General features: G+C 35.2%; 2 protein-coding genes across 2 annotated transcripts; both read left to right on the forward strand.

Annotated features, from left to right (window-relative positions):
- Positions 1-11,500: 11,500 nt before the first annotated feature.
- Positions 11,501-16,107, forward strand: LOC116010376 (pentatricopeptide repeat-containing protein At1g74750-like). The gene is made up of 2 exons (XM_031249760.1): positions 11,501-11,711; positions 13,434-16,107. Exon 2 carries the CDS (start codon positions 13,449-13,451, stop codon positions 16,008-16,010), a length of 2,562 nt encoding a protein of 853 aa, XP_031105620.1. The 5' UTR covers positions 11,501-11,711; positions 13,434-13,448; the 3' UTR covers positions 16,011-16,107.
- Positions 16,108-22,460: 6,353 nt separating this feature from the next.
- Positions 22,461-23,481, forward strand: LOC116010707. Its single transcript, XM_031250223.1, has 2 exons — positions 22,461-22,691; positions 22,777-23,481. The coding sequence occupies exons 1-2, from the start codon at positions 22,461-22,463 to the stop codon at positions 23,479-23,481; spliced, it is 936 nt and encodes a 311-aa protein (XP_031106083.1).
- The last annotated feature ends 640 nt before the right edge of the window (positions 23,482-24,121 follow it).

A 24,121-nucleotide genomic window follows, 5' to 3' on the forward strand; every position in this document is an offset into this window, starting at 1 on the left:
TTTGTCCGCCTCCGACCATCGCCGCAGATCTTCTTCTTCCGTTTTCTTTCCTTTTGAATAAAATAATAGTAGGTAGGTATTGGAGTTTGTGTTGGTAGTCTTGAACTCCCAATCCTACTTTGACTTTACCCACTTTTTATTTTCTCTATTATTGTGTTTTCCTCTCATTAGTTTCACGAGCATTTTTCCTCTCGTTACTTTCACGAGTTTTTCATTTTCATTAGCATAAATCGTTTAACTTGGTTTCGACAAGTGTTGATCTTATCTTGGGCGAGCAAAAAAAGAATGATGACGAAGACCCAGATCTTTGATGAAGCTTTAAGGTCCCTGAAGGAACATAGCTTCATAGTTATGAAACAGTCTGCGATTCAAGTTTTCTATAGCATAGTTAGAAAAGTTGTTTCTATGTCTGACTGTAAGGAATGGTTTACCATTTCATTGATTATTGATGTAAACGTTTTATGTTATGAATTAATGGAATAACTACGTTTACCTTCAAAAAAAAAGTTTAAATGCCTAATTGACTTTTGGCGTAAAATTTATGGGCTTATTTGACCATTTTCCCTAAAAATAACAATCACTAAGGATACTTTTGTCATTTCTTCTATTTTTTCCTTTCCCACAAGCATTGAATTGCAATTCATGGGGTACCCATGAGGCCATGAATTGCAATTCCCCCAACCAAACAATGTAATTGAGGTTTTGAATTACAATTTTATTAAAACTCAATTACATTCAACCAAACACTCCATATAGTATCATTTTAATTTCACTACATATAGATTTATTATAGCAACACTAAATCATTTTAATTTCACTATAGGTTCATTTGACAATATACATATATGTATGAGCTTTGTTATTTTATTTTATTTTATACATACAATGTGTTCATTATAACAATACTAAAGTATTATTTTAATTTCATTACATGTTCATTTGACCATATACATATTTATATGAGCTCTGGTATTTAGTTTAATTTTATACACATAATAAGCCTATTATAAGATTTATAGCAATACTAAAGTATAATTTTAATTCTAATACAAATTTATTTAACAATATACATATCTATAACGTGATACGCTGTTGGTTCATACTAACAACAACGGTTTTTTTTAATTAAAAGAAACGACGTCATATTAAACCATGAATCACACAATTGTGTGGACCGTATACACCATACATTACTTTAGGATGGACCATAATGAATTGCCCAAAATGTGTGCCTGTGACGACAAAAGTGCCCCACGTTAGTTATATTGTGTTACTTGTTTACATGAAAATCCGGGTGGGACAAATGTGAACAAATTTGAGATCCCCTCCACTTTTCTTGTCATCATCATGCCTTCTTTCAGATGTTCATCTCTCCGACATTATTTTTCATTTAAAAAAAAAATTTATAGTTAGGTATGAAACTATGAATTTGGTTAATGGAGTGAAAAAATGATACTCCACCCTATACATTTTTTTTTTCTCATTACAGATAAGAGTGTTGGATGAATGGATATTTTATTTCATTTTTAAAAAACTTAAAAAATGAGTTGGAATTATAGAGATTTTTTTTTTGGGTGTAACTCAGGATTATTTCCACCGTCGGACAGTGGGGACAATTAGCTATCTGGCTGCTCCATATCCAAAGTCAATGATCAAATCCTTGACGTTTGATTAAAGATGGATGAGTCTTCCACTCAATCACATCCTCCAAATTACGTTGCTGGAATTGTAGAGATGTAGATAAATAGTAGTGAATTACAAATATGCTGATATGACAGTAAAGTTTATATTTGAAAGTGAGTGAGAATTGCAAAGATAAAAAAGCCAGTACATTTTTTTCCTCTTGCCTTTTCACTAATTGGATGAAAGGAATAGAAAAAGATAAAAGGAAATTAATTTATCTATTACCACTAGTGATACATTCTCATATGATGTGAGACTGTGAGTGAGTAAAATGTAATATTGAAAGTATATATAGTATAAATTAGTCTGGGAATTTGTGGTATAGTGGCACCAATTTATTTTTTCATATGGAAGTTTGTGAGTTTGAGTTTCAGTGGAGGCGATATTGACTATTTGTATGTTTTTACAATAGTTATACCATGAATTCGGGTCTACTTTATCACAATTTACATATTGAATGTTAAATTGTGAATTGCGAATAATTTGTCGAGTAATAATTAGATATGTTGGGAAATAAGGTAAGTGATACCCTGGTTAGTGATGCTAATAAATGAAATGCAATAAGTCATGATGCATGGTTAATGGGTATCCACGTATCTATATTAATTCTCCCTCTAATTATCATTTTCAGATACTAGAAATATTAATTTTTTGAATGCATAAATAATTATAAAAAGAGTTCATTCCAGCAATGGTCCCCCGAGTATGTTGATTTTCCAAAATTGGTCCCCATCTTTTAATTTGGACAATTTTAACACTTAACTATCAAATTCTTTCAAATGTTAGTCCTTCCGTCAAAAGCCAGTTAAATGGACGTTAAATGAAGGGTAAATTAGTCCTTTCACATGCTATAGGAAGGAACCTGCTAATCTGCTATGGCTCCAGCGACCCTGTGTGCGTCCCTTACAAATTGCCAGCGGAAGTCAGTAAGATAGGAAAAGCTAAGGGAGAAAGAGGAGGACTAAGCAGGTGAACATAGGGGATCTGGGGCGGCGGCAGCGAAGCAGTTTCCGGCGACGGAGATTTTTGCAGATTGTGACCGATTCTAAGAAGGCCGGATTCAACATCTGATTGCCGATCATGCGTCTACTTGTGACCGATTCCCATAAATTGAGTCGCAAGGCAGTGAGCAAGGGGATGTTAGCACAGAAATTGATCTGCACAAAAGAAGACCGACGCACACACGAGCAATCGAGAAATCTCCATCACACTGGAGATTTGTGTTGCTTAGGTAGAGTGGGAGGGCTTTGCGGCGATGTCCAGATCGGTTCGATTATGCAAAAATGATGTCCAGAGTGTGAGTGGAAATACTGCATATGAGGATGGGATAACCTTCCGCGAACTCTTCTCATGTACTAAGCTAATTTTGTATCCTCACCGAAAGGCTATTTCCACATCACCATTTGCAACACTGATGGGTTTTGTAGCACTACAACAACCCATTATCTGCACTATAGTGCGTGGGACTACCCTCCCAAGCAACACCCTCTCACTAACACTCAAGGACTTCGACAAGATGGTCAACATCAGTGCTTCGACAAGATGGTGTTGTTTAGGCGGAGCGGGAGGGCTTTGCGGCGATGTCCAGATCGGTTCATGATGCAAAAATGATGTCAGCTTCATCTAAAGGACTAATTTACTCATCTAGGTTTGATGATGCAAAAAGGACAATGAAAGGACTAATTTACCCTTTCATTTAACGTCCACTTAACTGGCTTTTGACGGAAGGACTAACATTGGAAAGAATTCGATAGTTGAGTGTAAAAATTGTCCAAATTAAAAGACGGGGATCAATTTTGAAAAATCAACATACTCGGGGGACCATTGCTAGAATTAACTCTTATAAAAAGGGCATTACTCCGTATAAGCACTAATTAATTCTTAATTGGGGAATAAATAAATAATTATCTTTCCCCCATTAAATTATGCACACTCGTACAATAATTACCACTAGCTATTAGTCACTCTTCAACATGTAATTTTTTTATTGGATAAAGTCATAAAAACACAACGAAAATATATTAACCCCCTTTTTTAATTATCTTGCACCTTTTGATCTTGTAAATGCTTAGGGTTGATTGGTTAATGTTGAATGTAAATGCTTGTCGACTAAATTCATCTTACTCCACCCTTCTCCTAAAATTCGTAGGAGGAATGCACAATTATCACTTAGTATAATAAAGAGAACTTGAGTCTTGATCACCAAGCTAACCTTAAGTCTAAGGTTTTTCACAAGCCTAAACCATTTACTCCACCTCTTTCTACTTCTCTGAGTAGAGATTGTTGGTTTTTTTTTTTTTTTGAGTACTACTGACTCTGTTACAATGTAGTATCTGTTCATAGCTACTTTCTCAACCTACTGAAGCACAAAGAGTCAACAGTTGCCTCCACTGAGGCATCATCTGTCATTCTGTTGGAAAAATAGCATAAAATGACATTCTTTAGTGGTTATTTTGTGGTACAAATATATGTGAGGTCCACTTCTGATTTGGGTCAGGTCAAAGTGGATTCGGGTTCTTCGTAGTTAGACGAAGATATTGATATATGGTACGCACAGAACGGATAATGGGTGAATGAGAAATTGATTCTCAAAGTTGACCCATTTGAGTTGGAAAAATGGTGGGAAAGCTTTGAAGTAAGCTTTTGTCCACATTGGTTTGGGAAGTGGGTTTGCACCACTATTTATACAAGAGCCTTTCTATGGCTTAGTGAATTGTATAGCATAGAGGCTCTCTCTTGCGCGCAGAGAGGGGGTGTAATTCAAATCTGAACAAGAGGACTTACTTGAGTAGAGGATTTGAGTGAACCAGAGTAGTAGAGACCTAACCATCCGTATCGTAGTCCTCGCCACTCTGGTACACCTCGGGTTAGTTTACTCCTCGTGTTCTCGTTTGTGACCGTTCAGAGACTTAATTCATCTGTTACGGAATTAATCTGAGAATTTTTAAATTTTGAATTAAATCTCAAGTAATGGTCAGCTGTTACAGGAGTAAAAAATCCGATTTAATTATCAGATTAATGTCATGAGTAATTGCTATTTAATCTTCAACTCCTATATAATTTGTTGGTGGAAGCAGCAGATTTACACCCACCAAAAAACAAAGAAATTGTTTTCTCTCTCAAAACTCTGCTTCTACTCATTTCTCTAAACTGTGTTCATCCCTTTGCTCTAGTTCGCTAGGTTCATCAGTTTGGGTGCTCAAACTGTGAATCGTAACACGTTTTATCCTAGGAAACCTAGGCTACAACGCTCCTAGCACTTTTGGGAGGTAGCAAATAAGGTTTTAAGGAAAGAGTGTTTCGCTCGACTCGTGTTAACCCTTTCCAGATATCCCTTTCGTTCTTATCATTGTTTTTATCCAAGAAATATTATTTTCGTAGTAATATTTCCAACATCATCCATGTGGGAGTGTAAACCGGGACACCGGGTGCCACTAGACCACAAGGTCTTTGGCGAGATTGTTGGTTGATCATACAAAAATTATTTACTCCGATCCCGAACTTGATGGAGACTTGGCTTGGGATCTTCTCTCTCTCTCATTGATTGTGGGTTTGAATATCTCTTAGCAATTACAAATTAACCAGCACCTCATTCAGTTCCGAATGGAGGTATTTATAGACCCATTTAAATATGTATGTTGGAGGGAACGAATTCAAATGTTTATTACCCATTGTGTAATGATTAGTGTGTAATGCGCATTTTGCTTTTGTTATGGTTTTCAAACGTTGTCTCTACTGCCAAGGACCTTGTAGTCCAGTGGCATCAAACCCTTCCTTTTATACGGGAGGTGGTGGGTTCGAGTCTCAGTGGAGACAATACTGACTCTTGTGCTTCAATAGGTTGAGAAAGTAGTTATGAACAGATACTGCATTGTAATAGAGTTAGTAGTATTCAAAAAAAAAACGTTGTCTCTACTTTTTGTTTTTACTTTTGGCTTTCTAATTAATCTACACCTTTTGTTTTGACTTTTAGAAAAGAAATTCTTGGAAAATGTACCTAAGACTCCATTACAATGCCCTCCACTAAGGCTCGAACCCACCACCTTCTATATAAAGAAAAGAGTTTGATGCCACTGGACCACAAGGTCCTTGGCAGAACTTTAGTTTAATTACTTATAAACTTCTAAAAAATCATAATGGAAAGAATTACACCTTTTCAAAATGTAAATCAAAATATTTTTAAAGAGAAAATTTATGAAAATAGTTAAAGAAAATATTCAGGATTCTTTACAAGGTAGTATCTGTTTTATATAGAATGGTAACTCAGATGCAATCACACTACATGATAGTTGAGAGCGAACGTACTTGAGAGTGCATATAATAAAATTTGTTTTTTATAAAAAGAAAGTTACAAATAAATGAGTGCACTATTTAGACAAGTCTAAATTGCAAATGTACTTGAGAGCAAATGTTACCCTAATTAACTTGCATTCCCTTCCCTCTGAAGTGTGGAGTGAGGGATAGCATCGTTAAGTTTAAATGGTGTGAATGGTTCAATATATTGGCAAAGATGAGAGAGTCAAGAGATATGTGCTCCGATGCAAATGTTCATCAATCTAATTAATCGGTTATCTGGTCATTTATTGAGAATAATTAATCTTCTCTTTTCTGTTGTACTTCTAAAAATAAATTATTCTATAATTGATTGAGATTTAATATATAATGTTCCCCAAAAAAATTAGTTTGGAGAATCAGAACATCTTCAAACAGTAAACCTTAGATATTCTCAAAAGATATATGGGGTCATAATATATAAAACTTTGGCTATGGACGGACCAGGAGAGTAGAAGATATATCAAACTAGTATGCAAAATACGCTTTCAAGCATGTGATTTGTTGGATTAGTATATGCTTTCATGCATGCAGGATCTACTGGACAAGTCTACCAATAAACCCTTTGTACTCTTGTTACACTCGATTCCCTTAGGGCTGGCACGGGATCCGATTTCACTAGCTACCTAACAGAAGGGTGTTTTCTTGGTCAAACTTGAGGCTTAGTTACGAAAACGCTACATTCTATTCCCTTAGGGCAGGCATAGGATCCGATCTCGCTAGCTACCTGACGGAAGAGTGTTTTCTTGGTCAAGTTTAAGGCTTGGTTACGAAAACGCTATCCCCTAAGGGATGGTACGAGGCCGGACCTCGCTCACTATCCTACGGAAGAGCTGATCTTTGACCGAACCTACGGCCAATCAAAGTAAGCTATGAGCGCGCGCACACAAAAAAAAACATAACAAAACAAAAAACAAACCCACAAAAAAAAATTAGGCCTCTGCCATGGCCGAGGTGGTCCTCGGCCAGCCTTGGCCATGGCGATCGAGGCCATGGTAGCTGATCTCGATCGGCGGCGCTCCGATCCCGTTCGGCGATGTTCCGAAAAAAATTGAAAAATAAATAATTATTATACAAAATAAAAACTTATTCGTTCCGCTTCTCTACGCTTGTAACTTAAGATATTCGATAAATGATAACTCTGCACTATTATTACTCCCTAGTTACTATGTTGCGCTTTCAACTTGGGAGTAGGGGGCTGGTGACAGGATAATTGGGCAAGATACTGGATTCGTCTCGGTACGTCTAACCCATTATGTCAGTGAGAATAGGTGGAACGGTTACAAGAGCCCACACATTAAGAGCACCGCCTCATCGAAGATAGGAGTTATGAATTATAGCAGGCGTCACTTAGGAAGGGGTAACGGTTCTTAGGGCCCGCCTCATCAAAGAACAGTTTTGAAGGAACGCACACAACAATTACTGAGGAGCCGAACACTTATGGAGAGGAGTTGTTGCAGTTAATTAGGAGGCTGTTAGTGCTCATTATTGTGGTCGTTACCATGTATAGTATAAAGGTGGAGCTCATGTAACAAGTGATGGGGGACACTCTGTTTTCTTACACACAAAACTCTTGTACTAAAACTATTGTTACTTACTTATCATAATTACTTCGGTAACATTTTTACCGTCACTATATGTTATCAATGACAAATCTGGACTAAATTATGTAGAATTTATGAGAGAATTTTATAAACTAAGATATCAAGCTACACCCTTGCTGAATTTCTTAGAAAAGCAACATCTGAAATTTGGGACAGTGTGTATCGCATGCTTGTATCTCAAGAGTTTTAGTTTGGTAACCTTCATTGCTTTGTTAAGGGAACTCAAAGACTTTTCGGATAGTGTGTATCGCGTGTTTGAAGATCATTATATAGGGTTACATTGTTTGTTTTTTATTTTTTTGTTTTTTGTTTTTTTTTTTAAGTCTAAGGTTTCTAATATAAGACCTAGGCCCCGGCCCTGCCGATCTAAAAGTTTCTAATAGCTTGATCATGACTTCCACATTGAAGGACATGGTTGCCAACTTTTAAAAGTTGGACAAATTTAAGGTTATTGGTTTTAGATGTTGGCAAAATATGCATTTTCTCCATACCATTTTGAATGTGGCGTACGTGTTGAGTACTCTAAGACTAACATAAATGGATGATGGAACTCTTGAACAAGCTCGCCTTATGATCAAGTGGGATAATGATAAGTATATATGTCATAGTCACATCTTGAAATGACTGATTCCCATTTTGATGTATATCAAAATGTTGAGTTTGCCAAAGAGCTAGGGACTCTCTTGAGACCAAGTACTTGGTTGAATATGCTTCTAGCAAGAAGTTTCATGTTAGTGATTTAAATTATATTGTTATATAATAGTAAACTCAAAGACTTTGTTGGAACAATTCCATGAGATACTTCATATCATCAGTTAGATTAAACAACATAACATGGTTTTGGATAGAGTAATTTCATGAGATACTTCGTATCATCGCTAAACAAATTAACTTCTTTGGATGATAATTTTGTTGTTGCATGTATTATTGACAAATTTCCACCTTCTTGGAAAGCCATACAACACTCCTTGAATAGAGAGAGAGAGGGAGAGAGAGAAATTGACATGGGAGGGCTCAGGTAAGAACATGATTCCACGTAAAAAAAATAGGATTGATCTAATTCATCTATATGGGTAGATTAATGGTTGATGATTACGGGAAAATAAAGGGAGAAAATGTGGGATTCAAATATTAAAATCGACTCTATGTTTCCTCTTCTTTTTTTTTTTCTATTTTTTTTTACTACCTTCAATGTTGATGAACGACTGAGATCAATCCTCACTTTTTACAGAATGGCCTTATTCTTTGGTCATACCCATATATATATATATATATATATATATATATATATATATATATATATATATATATATATATATATAACATCCACATGTTCCCGTGAGTGTCGTGACACCCTTAGCATACAAGCTACTATACCAATGCACACATGGTAGCTTGTGTGCATTCATGTTTGGTGAATTGCACACAATCTAGTATGTGTGCATTTGTTGTAGTTTGTGTGCATTTATTAAGGGTCATATATATATATATATATATATATATATATATATATATATATATAAGAACACACCCCCATTTCTATAGGAATTCTACTACATGGACTCCCATATTATACTTCCTCACTTTTACTTCCCGACATGGCAAGATATGATAGGTTATATTCATCATGTGGTGTCAAGAAAAATGTCTAACATCTCTTTTGTGTGCAGGAGTAAAAGTAGAGAGTAAAACTTGGGAGTTCATGTAGTATTTTCCTTTTTATAGTAGGGCCATATTCTAATGGAGTCACCCCTGTTCACCTTTGAATAATACTCCTTGAACTCAGTTCTCAAATATAATACCTTCTGTGCTTTTAAAATAAAAATCTTTTCATCACAATTTTCATGTCATGATTGAGAGGTGGCAATTACATCGGAAAATTATTTATTGGGAAAAAAAGAACCCTTGTTGAAACTCAACAATAGAAGTTCTAGTTTACGATCATGATCGTCTCCAGTGATTTGCAAATTGCTCACTTTATTCCATGCACATATGAATTGGACTGTGGTGAGACTATCTGCAATCTTATGCCAAACACAAACGCCAATTGCCGATCCGCTGTACTTGAACAATTTGGCCTGTATCGGGTTCTAGAGATTTAAAATTTGACTTTGAATTTGGTCAAATACTGTATTCCAAGTAGGATAATAAGAAAAAAAATATATAATTACACATGACAATTCAATTAATAAAAACTATATAGTAACATGTTAAAAATGTTAATTGTAACTTTTTTTTTTTCGCGTTCGTGAATTAATTTAGAATTTTTTTGAGTCTAATTGCTTAATTTGTATTTTTCTAATAATTTAATGCTCTATTTAATCTTTTTCTTATAAAATTCTATACCTAACAAATAACCACATTGAATAAACGATATTTGAAAAAGTAAAAAAATCCTTAAATTTTGTAAAATACGAGGAAATGGAAATAAAAAGGGAAAATAAGATGTGAAGCAGCACGGCAGGCACCATTCAACCTCCCTTCTGTCAGATCTGATACTCCCAGGCACGAACACGTGGCAATTGGAGCACCAGAACATACAAATTATCAAATTAACTATTACTACGTAAATTAAAACATGATTGTGATTAATTCTACCGTGTATTCAGATTTTTATAAATTATAATATGCCATTTTAAGGGAAAATAACTTCCACTTTTTTCTTTTTCTTTGTTTTGTTTTTTGTTTGCTGTTTTTAACATGTTTTTGTATTTCCATTGTTGTCTTATATACTTAGAAGTGATATTATTTGGGACATGATACATTAACATGATAATTAGACACTAAGATAACATAATGTATCTTGGGTAATTAACGAGATGTCATATTAAGAAATAAGAACCTATTAAAATTTTTTTAAGACTCAAGTCATTTAACTTACCAATATTAGCATTTGTTATGATTTTTATATATTATTTTGTTATTTTTATGAATATTATGATATGTTTTGAATTGAATATCTTTGTTATTTTATTAGATTTAGTTATATAATTTTTTAAATTAAAATTTTATTCTCTAAAAAATTATATTGACATGTCTAATGAGTTTAAACTTGAGCATGACCAATAGGCATAAATATTAATAAGTTTTTGTAGGTGTAATTAGGAAAAAATAAGATGGGAGGGAAGAAAAAAAGAAAAACAAAAACAAAACAAAAAAAAATATGAAAAGTAATTCAAAAAAAAAAAGAAAGAGAAATATGCAGACGAATGCCCCCAGCTAGGCTGGAATGTGCGCCAAACACAGACAAAGACGGTAGACTTCTGTAGTTCTACTCTTTCTCTCTCGGGACCCACAAAAAACTAAGTCTTTGCTGGACAACTCCACTCTTCTTTCTCTTTCAAATGACTAAAAAGGCGGCAAAACCTCTCAAAAAATTACAAATGAGGATGCTCTAAGAGTAAAATAATTTCTTCTTTATTTGTTTATTATAAGATATTTTTTATAATTTGAAACATTATATTGTTCTGTTTAATATTATTTTTAATTTAACTTTTGAATATATAATTTTTATTTGCTAATTTTGAATGAACTTATGCCAAATAAATTTGGATCAAAACAAAATATATAAATACTAACAACAATTCAAATTTCTAACAAAAATAATAATATAATAACATAATTTTGAATTTGGATTGCACTATTCTGATCTCTATCACCTCTTATCAGATGTATTCAATAGAATTAATTTTTTTAGAATTAATATTTTATCAATTAAATAAAACGCATAAAAATGAAAGAAAATGAATATTAGAAAGAAGACATTATTATACTATAAGATTTAATTTAAAAAAAAAAAAGAAAAAGAAAAATGGAAATTACAGTCACAAGTGACGATTCTCACAATCACACACATACCCCAAAGTGCTGGGACTTGGGAGACTTGTTTAGGTTGACGGCAGAGAGAGAGAGAGAGAGAGAGAGAGAGTGAGAGAGTCGAGCCGCCCTATATAACCCTTCTTGTGTTTCCATTCTTGAACTTCTCTCTTTCTTTCTCTATAAGACTCTTCTTCATTCTTTGCTTACTTTCTTGCATATGATTCTTTTCATTTTGACTCTCAGTGTTTATGGCAGCTGTCTGAGCTTACTATGGTGAGTCTTCTGCTTCTGAATTCTGGGTAGCGCTTAGTTCCTTGTACTTTGTAGTAATTAATGAATTTTCGGTTGTTTCTGAATGGTCTGTAATGTGGGTATTTGTTATTTGTTAATCTTTCTTAAAATTTGGTTTTTATTCTTGTTATTGGGCAATTTATAGTCTGCGGTTGTTTTTTTCTTTTTATTTGATTCGATAAAGTTAGCATATTCTGTAATTTCTGCAATCGGATTGTTTGAAGATTGAATTTTTACTCAATTATTGATTGATGTGAAGAAAGGGTAATAGGTGCGATTGTATGGAACTATGAGATCTCCTGTTTGTATGAAAAGCTATTGTTTCATCTTCTGCTTTGAAATTGAAATGCCTGGTTTAAATTTGAATCCTTAATAGGAAATGAATGTCTTGACAAACTGCTAATCATTGCTGCTCAGCCCCTCTTCCCCACCTCTTCACAAAAGGAAAAGAAGATGAAATTTTTCTTGTGTGATTCTCAAGAGCTCCAATATATTTGGAACATAGTAAAGAAAAAATGGATGTGTTGATTGTAAGATAGATATGTCACGCAGAAACATAATTATGTGACTACCAATGATCGTAATGCATATACTAACCTCTAGCCATTGCTTCCGGTTGATGAAGGTTGAGAAACCGGTAGAACCAATATGAGTATCTCTGCTGTTTTTTCTGCTCAACTTTCTCTAGATGGTGTATGAGGAATTGATGTAAGCAATGCAGTAGTTGTATGTCATTAGGTGTCCTAAACCCTAACCAAACTCATCGTAATTGAAGTATAGCCATAACTGTTGCACCAAATAACAAACACTTTAATATTATAACTTGTAACCCTTATGTTATAATAATAATTAATGGGAAAATGTTACATTCTCCCAATCTCCCCTTGGTGCAAACACCATACCCAAGAACAGAAAAACACCAACCATAGTGATATGTCCCCAAAAAGAAAAAAAAAAAATTACTCTGGTCTTATTGTCTTTATGTTAGGAAGGGTGGAGGATTGGTGGGGTTGAGAAGAAACCTTATGAAGGTAGCCTGGATTTGAAAGTTAGTCTGCTGTGAGAGTATCCACAGATTTCAGTAAGCGAGCATATACCCTTCAATAAATGTTATATAAACTAGAAATAAACACAAATAAGAGCTAATGTGCTGGTTGCAGAATAGGAGTGCAATATTAAAAATTTCTTCTGTTGGTTTATATAATATCCTCATCACATATGAGCATGTGTTGGAAACTCCTTTTCTTTTCTTCATTGATGCTTGGTAGAATGATTAAAGGCTCTGAAATCAAAATTGTTGATATTTGGAAATTTTTTATGTTACAGTCTTGATATGATGTAGATGGCAAATGGTGTTGATTTGCTGTTCTTGTCATTAAACTATTGATACTGATACTCATTTTCGCTAACTATTTCCTCTTTCGTGGGAAAATATTTTCATTACCAGAGTATTGATGCCTAAATTTGATTGATGCGGTTTTCTTTAAAAAGCAACCCACTTATCTCCAATGTCCAATGTATTAATGTCTGCATATATTGATTTATGTGTTTGTAGTTATATACCTTTATCTCCTCTTTTCTTCTCTCCCTTAAATATAAAGTTGGCTAAAGCCTTGATGTGATTGCTTCTTTGAGTTCCAAACGGTTTTCTTGTGGAATTGTTTTTTTGCTTTAATCTAATAGATACCCCTTCCTGGTGTTTAGATTTAATTGCAGACCATGTTACGGGCAAAGCAACTTGGTACTCTCTCCCAAACTGCTAGGTCGATCATCTTTGGTGGGTCACGAAGTAGTGCAGCAGACAGTTCATGTACTTGTCCTGAGGATGAGACCTTCGTTTCCAAAAGGCCACAGACAGGGAACGATGTTCGACATCTGCAAAGATCTTCCACCTTAGTTTCGAGAGATGCTGTAAAAGCTGTGACTTCCCATAAAAATGAGAATCCGGATGACAAAGTTTCTCAGCCACAAGTTATACCCGCCTCTAATCCATCAGGGAGAGCGGACCATGTTAGTTATGGAAGCTTGGAGGCATTGGACGTTGTGCATTCATCGCCTCCACTTTCTGATCAATTTGTTAGGGCAGGTATGGCAGCAGTCAACTTTTTATCCGACTTAGTAAATTATAAAATTCCGGTCTCAGATGGCAGCAGAGTATTTAACTCATCGCATAACTGTATGGTTGAGTGTGCAAAACCTGTTTCTACTGTCAAACCTGTGACGACAAAAAATTTCAGAAAAACTTCAGCTGATGCACCAGCAACATCAAGGCCCGCTAATAGTAATTCTTCCAGAGGCATCAAGAGCAGAGGTGAGAAATATAGTTCAGTGAAAGGTGCTAATCCCATTTCAAATAATGGCCCGAGAAATTTTGTTGATACCCATGATTCAGTCAAAGGCGTTGGTCATGTGTCGACCAATGATAGCAAGAGGACAGTACCTCAAGAATCAAGACCCTATTCAAGCCGTCTCAAGAAAAAAGCTCCGATAGACAAGGATATGAATGACAGGCTAGGAGGTTTCAACAAGCCTCTAAGAGAGACTAGAGCTCATATGGGAGTTAATCCAATAGCCAGGCAATTTCCAGGTTCTGTCTATCCCGTAGAAACAGTTTCTCACATTCTGCAACATATGAATTGGGGCCCAGAGACAGAAGACGTTCTTCGGAAACTCAACTGCTCGTTGGACGTCTATCAAGCGAACCAAATTCTTAAGCAGCTTCAAGATCATAGAATGGCCCTCAGCTTTTTCGACTGGTTGAAACAGAAACCTGGGTTCAAGCACGATGGGCATACCTATACCACCATGGTTGGTATCCTTGGGCGTGCTAGGCAGTTTGGGGCTATAAACAAATTGCTCGAGCAGATGGTCAATGATGGATGCCAACCAAATGTTGTGACATATAACCGCATTATTCATGGCTATGGGCGAGCGAACTACTTGAACGAAGCATTAGATGTCTTTAACCAAATGCAGAAAGCAGGGTGTGAGCCCGACCGTGTCACCTATTGTACACTCATTGACATCCACGCAAAGGCTGGATATCTCGATGTTGCCATGGATTTGTATAAGAGGATGCAAGTCGCCGGTCTTTCTCCCGACACATTCACTTATGGGGTCATCATTAACTGCCTTGGAAAAGCAGGTCACTTGCCCGATGCTCATAAGCTCTTCTGTGAAATGGTGAACCATGGGTGTATGCCAAACTTGGTGACGTATAATGTTATGATAGCCTTGCATGCTAAGGCTAGGAACTACACAACTGCACTAAAGCTTTACCGTGACATGCAAAATGCTGGGTTTGAGCCCGACAATGTGACTTACAGCACTATAATGGAGGTTCTTGGCCATTTTGGGCATCTAGAAGAAGTGGAGGCGGTATTTTCTGAGATGAAGAGAAAAAAATGGGTTCCTGATGAGTATATTTATGGCATCTTGGTGGACCTATGGGGAAAGTCTGGCAATCTAGAGAAGGCTCTGGAATGGTATCACGCGATGCTTGATGCGGGCTTATGCCCTAATGTCCCTACTTGCAACTCTCTGCTTAGTGCTTTCCTTAGGGTACACCGATTGTCTGACGCGTATTACCTACTCCAGAGCATGCTAAATTTGGGCTTAACTCCATCTCTACAAACATATACCTTGCTTCTCAGCTGCTGCACAGAAGCCCAAACATCATCTGACCTGCGATTTTGTCGCGAGCTTATGGAAATCACGGGTCACCCAGCTCACGCGTTCTTGAAGACGATGCCATCAGCGGGACCTGACGGGCAGAACGTTAGGGACCACGTTAGCCGCTTCTTGGATTTGGTGCGCAGCGAGGACAGGGAGAGCAAGCGGGGACTCGTCGACGCGGTGGTCGATTTCCTTCACAAGTCGGGGCTCAAGGAGGAAGCTGCATCCGTGTGGGAGGCGGCTGCACAGAAGAACATCTACCCGGACGCAGTACGGGAGAAAGGCTCCCGCTACTGGTTGATAAACCTTCACGTGATGTCTGATGGAACTGCTGTCACAGCTCTGTCGAGGACGCTGGCCTCATTCCGCAAACATATGCTTTCCTCCGGAGTGTGCCCCAACCGCATTGATATCGTGACTGGGTGGGGGCGAAGGAGTCGGGTGACGGGCACGTCTCTTGTGAGACAAACCATAGAAGAGCTGCTCAGCATGCTAAACTCCCCCTTTCTTCCTGTTAATGGTAACTCAGGGTGTTTTGTAGGGCGTGGAGAGTCCCTTAGTAAATGGTTGGTCCAACCTTATGTTGAACGGATGCATTTGCTGTAGTTATCATGTAAAGATTCTTGTATTTGGGATTTCCTAAGGAATCAGTGTGCTAAATTTTATGAGTGTTCAGTGTAATATTACTTGGTTTTCTTTCTTATCTGTGTTGCCCCCAAAGACAGAAATGGGAATAATTTTGAAATGAATGACAAAAGTAAAAAGGTTTTAAAAAGTGAACAATTTTGTTAAAAACCCCATTTGGGACACACAAGTTTCAAATGAGTTTTTTGAAATTTTCAAAAATATTTTTATTTTCAAAAATATTTTTTGATTGATTAACGTGAATCGTAAGGGCCACTTGCATTCTCTTATAATATGAACATTTCTCCAAAAATTGAGGCTGCAGCGTATTAAAACTGCCAAGTGATGTATCAGAAATATTCCAAAACAGTCATAAGGACATCCATATCAATTGATATTGTGGAGTTTATAGTACAAAAGTTGTTTAGGTGGAAGAGTGAGAACACATGAGAAAGAAAAAAAAAAAGATCACTCTGCAAAAGATGGGTTCTTCCTACAGTAATTGCGCCTCACCCATTGAAAAGAAAATCAAACCATGTGCGCGTCAGCTGCACTAATTGCGCCCAGTAGGCGCGTGCACTCAGCAGCCGCGCTTGAGGCGCAGCTGACAATCCTACTTTTTTGTTATTTTTTATTTATTTATTAAATTTGTTTTATTGGCTCAGCTGCCACCTGCCAAATTTCTATTGGCTCCTTCGCCATAGATACATATCAGCTGCTGCTCTCTGCTCAATGCTCAGAGCATCCCGTCTGTAGTTTATATTTGGTTTTTTCAGACTAAAAATCCAACTAATTAGTGTGTGAAGGAATTATTTTGTGAAATTAAACTTCTGCAAGAATGGGTTAATTGTGGATCCCACTGCTGACAAAATGAAAGGAGAACAAAGTTAAAAAACAAAGGCAAGTGCGCGTTTCGCGCACCTGCTGCGCACCTAGCTGGCGAAATGTAGCTTGTTTATTTATTTATTTTTTTTTTCTGTTTTCTTCTTCTGCTGCTGTCAGCCTTTACATGTTTTTTTCTTTTTCTTTGTTTCATCTCTCCTCCCCCTCTCTTTCCTTGTTGGCTTTTAAAAACCTGTTCAATAAACTCCACAGATATTGTTGCTCTCATCATCATCTAGTTAATTCGTTTGATTCTTCCTTATTGTTTGCTCATCATCTTAACTGTTTTTTATTAAATGAAATCTCTATGAACAAACTTTATTATAATATTATTTCAAAAAAACAAAAAAAAAAACATAGTATAATATAGAAAATTCATTCCCAAAATTTCTCGTTTGAAAACAACCTCTCTAAAATATAAAAGCTTTTTCCCGTTGCCAAAAATCTCACAAGTCACAAAGATATTATTTTTTGGTGATTTTGGGAGAAAAGCAAGTGCCACTTGCATTTCTTGTATTATACTGAAAATGCAAGTGACACTTGCGTTTCACGTTTACCAATCAAAAAAATGTTTTAAAATTTTTTGATAAATTCATTTGGGACTTGCGTTTCTGACAAAAAAAAAAACATGTTCCAAATGAGTTTTTCTCAAAATTGTCCACTTTTTAAAACCTTCCCATTTTTGGAATCTAAAATTATTCCTATTTCTATCTTCTTCTTCTTTCTTTCATAGACAAAAGTCTTTTGTTTTGGTCCACAATTTTATGATAAATATGGGAGTTAATTCCGGATTTAGTCTTCACTATCATTCATTAAAGCTACTAAATTTAGTCATAAAGTATTGAATCATTTCAAATTGTAATCCACACAAGCCTCTCTCATGTGAATGCATGGTTAATGTTAAGAGATGAAATCAGGGCTTTGTTTCTTATGCCAGAGGGAACTAGGGCTAGTAAAAGATATTAATTATTTTTTCAATTTTGATATTGATCAAACTAAATATAGGAAGGTAAAAAACTAAAAACTATCATACCAATGTAAACTAGCTAAACATTATTCTCTACAATTAAAAAACTATCAAACCAGCTAAACATTTGTATAAAATTTCCTAATACAATTATATAATATCATCAAAATATATAGTTGCACTTATTCCTAACATATTTGTATAAAATTTTCATTTAATCACTTTACTTTTTCCCCAACAATAAAGAAAGAAAGAAAGAAAACACATCGTTATTTCGATCATCAAATGAGCATCAATGTGATGGTTTGTTATAGTTTGATAGTTTTTTAATTGTAGAGAATACTAAATTACTATTGTAATTCTTCTCATGTTAGAGCCTACGTTTAAGGGATTTGATTATTAGAGTAATGTTACCCACCCTTCGAAAATTTTTCCCTTCAATCTTCCCTCCTTACATGGCATTTTTTAGTTGGACATACAAGTAACTTTATTTTTATCTAATAGTGGGGTCACCCAATTAACACTACTACAGAAATAACATATAATGTCAGTTTTTTAAAAAACCAACGTTAAAGTGAACTAAAAATTTGAAAACCATATAACATAAGTTGTTTATAAAAAACCGATGTTGTAAATCATGAATACAAAAATAAAAAATGATAATAACATATGCGTCAGTTAATTAAATAACCGACGTTGTATGTCTTACACGAAAAAAATAAAAATTGATAATAACATACAATGTCGGTTTTTTAAATAACCAACGTTGTATGCAATTTCTTTTAAAAAAAAAAAAGATTTTTTAAATCATATACAACGTCGGTTAGGCATAAAACCGACGTTGTATATGGTTAATTTTTATTATTTTTTTAAAAAGCGGTTCCAGGAAGGAACCGACGCTAAATGTCATTAGTTTAAAAAAAATTGACATAACATTTGGCGTCGGTTATATGTTTAATTTAAAAATAGAAATTGCATACGACGTCAGTTATCCTATATATGCATATTTTTATATCTATATCTGTCCATTTTTTCTTAATCTTCATCTTCATCTTCTTCTCCTTATTCTTTTCTTCTCATCCTCATCGCCACAATCCGCTCATTTTTCTACATCTTCCTTTCTTTTCTTCATCTGCATCTTCTTCTTGTTCATCCTCTTTTCTTCTTCTTCTTCTTCTCACCATCGACACTCCACCACCACCACCCTCTTGTTCTTCTCATCCTTACCGCCACCGCTGCCATCCACCACGGTCACCACACCGCCACCGCCACCGTCACCACCACCGTAGCCATTAACCACGGTCTTCATCTCCTCCTTGTTAGTTTTTAAAATTTTGTTTGAAGTATTATTTTAATTTTTGAATTTTTGTAATTTGAAAATAATAATTTTAATTTATTTTGAATTTTTAAAAATATTTTTGTGAATTCATATAAATATTTTTAAATAATTTCAAATTATTTGTTTATAATATGTGATAATTTTTGTATTTTATTGCAAAATTATTGAGTATTCGAAATTATTATGTATTAGAATTATTTGTAATTTTTGTATTGTGTATTTTTTGTGAAATTATTGAGTATTTATGTATTTTTTTTACGAAATTATTGAGTATTAGAGTTATTTTAATTGTTTAGTTAATAGTAATACTAGCAAATAGCAATTATTCCAACTAAAAGAAAAGTTTGACATCCTAATCTAAGAAAAACATTACACTGCACGCACGTTGCTCGACTTGCTCCCACCCTTCCTATTCTCTCTCTATCTTCTCTTACAATTTACAAATACTTTTTTTAGTATTTTTTTATTTTATTTTCCGCATCTTTGATCTCTGCTAAGAATTCTATGGAGTATTTAACAAAAAAAATCAATTTTTATATTTCAATTTTTTTAATTTTAAAAATAGAAACGACGTTGGTTATTTTAAAAAACTAATGTTGTTTTTTTAATAGAAACAACGTCGATTTTTTAAAATAACCGACATTGTTTCTCTATTTAAAAAAAAAAGATATGACGTCAGTTTTAAATAACCGACGTCGTATCATTGATTTACAATGTCGTGAATAAATACGTCGCCAAAAAACCGATGATGTATGTATAAAAAAACATTAAAAGTGTTTTCTATAGTAGTGCATAGACACCCAATAATTATTAGCCACATCATGGAGGAAATACTAGGGATAAAATTTCGAGGGGTAAATAACATTTCCCTAATTATTATTATTGTATATATATACTGTAATTTTGACCAGCAAAAATACAGGAAAATATTTCATAAACTCTCTCTTTCTTCAGGAAAATATTTCATAAACTCTCTCTTTCTTTTATGTTTTGACATGGTAACATAGCCAAAATTTCCGAGATCATCTTGTGTCTAGCTCCTCACCTTGCTATAAGATCTTAGTGTTTTTTACCTTGTATATCTCATATGTTGATTGTAATGCTATTCAATGTGATAATCAGTTGTGGCATATACATTTAAGACATCCTAATTCTCATGTAATTTGAGTCTTGCTTAAATTTGGGTTACTTGGAAAAAAAATTCTTCTAATAATGATATTGTTGATTGTGCATCTTGTAAACTTGGTAAAAGCAAAACACTTCCTTTTCAATTGCATCAAACCAGCACTACCAAACCTTTTGAACTTGCATATACTGATGTATGGGGGGGGGGGGGTATTGCACCTGTAATTTCTCATGAACATTACAAATACTTTGTTACATTTATTGATAATTTCACTCGTTTTACTTGGGTACATTTTCTTAGAACTAAAAGTGAGATTTTCAATGTGTTTAAGGTCTTTCTTGCTTTAATTGAAACACAATCTTCTGCTAAAATCAAAATCTTGCAATTTGATTCAGGTGGGGAATATATCTCAAATGAATTTCAATTCTTTCTTCAAAATCATGGGATCATACCTTAGTGTTCTTGTCCTTTCACTCCACAACAAAACAATGTGGTTGAAAGAAAGAATTGTCATCTTCTTGATGTTGTTCGAACTCTTCTAATTGAGTCTTGCGTTCCTTCTCATTTTTAGTGTGAAGCTTTAGCTACTGCACTTTATTTAATTAATAGAGATTACCATCCCCCAACTTGAACATAATTCACCCTATTTTTATTTATTTGGACATGGGCCAAATTATTCCAATCTTCATGTTTTTGGATGTGTTTGTTTTGCGCACATTTCTACACATGAGATGAATAAATTTACTGCCCAATCTATTAAGTGTGCTTTCTTAGGATATGTTGGAACACAAAAAGAATTTCTTTGCTATGAAACTCATGCCTCATGTCTCTAGGAATGTCATTTTTTTTTTTTGAAAAACCAGCTATTCTTTAGCACACAACAGATTTCAGAACTCCCTTCTCTATCTACTACTTTACCATATTTTTCTGCATCACCAACAACTGTACAAAGGTTTAAACCTGGTTATGTTTATCATATGTGCACTCTTCTTGCATCTGATCCTCTTACAGGTCTCATTGAGGTTCATTCACATTAACCTGCGACATTTGATTCTATTTTACCTAGTCCCAGTGATCCCCCTCCTCTTTGTAGAAGCTCTAGACCTCACAAACCCATTGAAAGGTATGGGTTTTCAACCCCTGTTGCTATATCTACTTTGTTATCTTCTATCTCTATCCCCACTTGTTATAAACAGGTTGTGGAAAATAAGTGTTGGCAACATTGGAAGCCAAACTTCAAGCACTTGAAGCAAATTATAATTGAGGCATTGTTTCGTGTTCTCCAAATATTAAGCCCATCGATAGGTCAATGACGACTGCTCATGAGGTTTACAAGCTAAGACGTTGTTTGTATGGGTTAAAGCATGCACCTAGAGCCTAGTTCGAAAGGTTTTGCAACACTTTGCTCACTTTTCCCTTTACACAAAGTCAATATGATTTCTCACTCTTCTTTCACAAGACAATCACTGGTATGGTCATTCTCTTAGTGTATGTTGATGATATTATCATCACTGGTAATGATAATGGGTTGATCGCTTAAAAATATGTTGTATAGTACATTTAAAATGAAAGATCTTAGGCATCTCACATACTTTTAGTGTTGGAAGTTCACTCTAGAGGTTATGGTTTGTTATTAAATCAACATAAATATATCCAAGATCTCATTGAGCTTACTACTTTAAAGGATGCTACTATTGTTGATACACCAATGGAGGTGAATGTGAAATACCGAAAAGATAAAGGCGAACTTTTGCCCGATTTTTTTTAATGTATAAACAACTTGTTGTTAATCTTATCTATCTAACCATTACAAGACCCGATATCTCATATGATGTTCATATAGTTAGCAGATTTATGCAATCACCTCGACATCTCTATCTCGTTGTAGTTCTTCGCATAATTCGATATTTAATTGGGTCACCTACTCGTGGGTTATTTTTTCCCACAAAATATGTTCTTCATTTGACTGAATATAGTGATGCATATTGGGCTGGCTGCCTGGATACTAGGAAGTCTACCACATGATGGTGCATTTTTCTTGGAGATACCTTGATTTCTTGAAAGTGTAAGAAGTAGGAGAGTGTCTGTAAATCTTGTATGGAGGCCGAGTATAAAGTCATGTCTGCCACGTGTTCTGAAATTGTGTGGTTGTGTGGCATTCTTTCTGAACTTGGATTTCTTCCAATTGATCCTACTCCACTTCACGGTGATAATACAAGTTCCATTCAAATTGATGCAAATCTGGTATACCATGAATGCACAAAGCACATAGAGGTGAATTGTCATTACATCAAAGAGGCCTTTACTCGAGGTGTTATCACTCCTTCTCATCTTACTACTTATCCTCAAGTAGTTGATGTATTTACAAAGGCTTTGACATGCTAAAGACACCCCTTTGCTTGATTTACTCACTCAAGTGCCTTCTTATGGCAAGTTTTTGAGGGAGATTCTCTCAAGGAAAAGAAAATTTGGTGCTCAAGAAATTATTACAATGACACAAGAATGCCGAGTCCTAATAAATGATGAAGAAAAGCTTCCTTCTAAGCTAAGGGATCTCAGGAGTTTCACTATCGCATGTGTTATTGGAGGGTTGACCATTAATAGATCACTTTGTGATTTAGGAGCGGGTGTTAATGTAATGCCCTTATCTTTGTACAAAAGGTTATATTTGGGAGAACCAAAGCCGGTTCAACTCACACTTGAATTTGCCGACCGGTCAACCAAAAGCCCTATTGGAATACTTGAAGATGTCCCGGTTCGGGTGGACAAATATTTCGTGCCTTGTGATTTCATTGTTATGGATATTAGAGAAGACCCATGTATTCCAATCATAATGGGGCGACCTTTCTTGGCAACAACAGGGGCTATGATTGATGTGAGGAAGGGATCAATAATTTTTAACTTTGGAGAAGAAAAAGTTGCAGTTAATGTTTTTGATGAGCCTAAATCTCCTTGTGTTGAAAAGTGTTTTGTGGTTGATGTGATTGAAGGCAAGATTCATGATGAAGGTGAACATTTTGATCCTCATGTTGGAAGGGCACTTGATGAGTTTGAAGTGTGGAAAATTTTTTCAAGTAATGGAGGTGCTACTTTTGTGCAATTGGAGAGGAACCCCATGGTGGAGAAAGTTGAAAAATAATATCTTTTGGGACTTAAAACTTGTGTTGGAAACTTCATTGAGGCTAGTGATGGTGGTAGCCTCACGGATCACCCGGGATGAACTTTGAAATAAGGGGTCGAGCTCATGACCTTAAACGAGCGCTTCTTAGGAGGCAACCCAAGTCCTTTAATTTCTTGCATTTTAATTTTTGCTAGTTTATTTTGCATGGTGGAATGGGAATATGGAATTTCGATGTTAGTTGCTTTATTTTGAAATTGCATGATGCTAAATGAATTTTTGAAAATCTTTGAAGCTTAAGTTTTTGTGTTTTTATGGTTTTGGAGTGGAATTTTTGCTTTATTGAGTGTTGTTTTGTTTTGGGGGTTAGCTTGATATTCTATTGCTGAAAACAGTGAGAAAAATTGCAATATGGAAATTTTGGATGCGACCGGGACTAGCATCGACGCGTCAAAGTAATAAGAGCTTAAAAATCTGGCATTCTGGAATAGTTCAACGCGTCGAGAGTTACCCTCGACGCGTCGAGTGGGTGCCGTAGCCTTTTAAAAAAAATCTGTAGGGCTCGACGCGTCGAGACCCTCTGGTCAAACTTTGATCGTTAGTTTTAAAGTTTTTTTCCCCCAGTTGTTTTTCATTTGTCTCTTTCGCACAGCAGCCTCAA

The sequence above is a fragment of the Ipomoea triloba genome, chromosome 2 (assembly GCF_003576645.1).
Source record: "Ipomoea triloba cultivar NCNSP0323 chromosome 2, ASM357664v1".
Classification (NCBI taxonomy): domain Eukaryota; kingdom Viridiplantae; phylum Streptophyta; class Magnoliopsida; order Solanales; family Convolvulaceae; genus Ipomoea; species Ipomoea triloba.

Bases quoted from the DNA above. Each gene is read 5' to 3' on its own strand.
- LOC116010376 (XM_031249760.1), top strand. From the start codon at position 13,449: ATGTTACGGGCAAAGCAACTTGGTACTCTCTCCCAAACTGCTAGGTCG.
- LOC116010707 (XM_031250223.1), top strand. From the start codon at position 22,461: ATGTCTGCCACGTGTTCTGAAATTGTGTGGTTGTGTGGCATTCTTTCT. The intron at 22,692-22,776 runs GTAGTTGATGTA...TCTTATGGCAAG, and splicing joins ATCTTACTACTTATCCTCAA to TTTTTGAGGGAGATTCTCTC.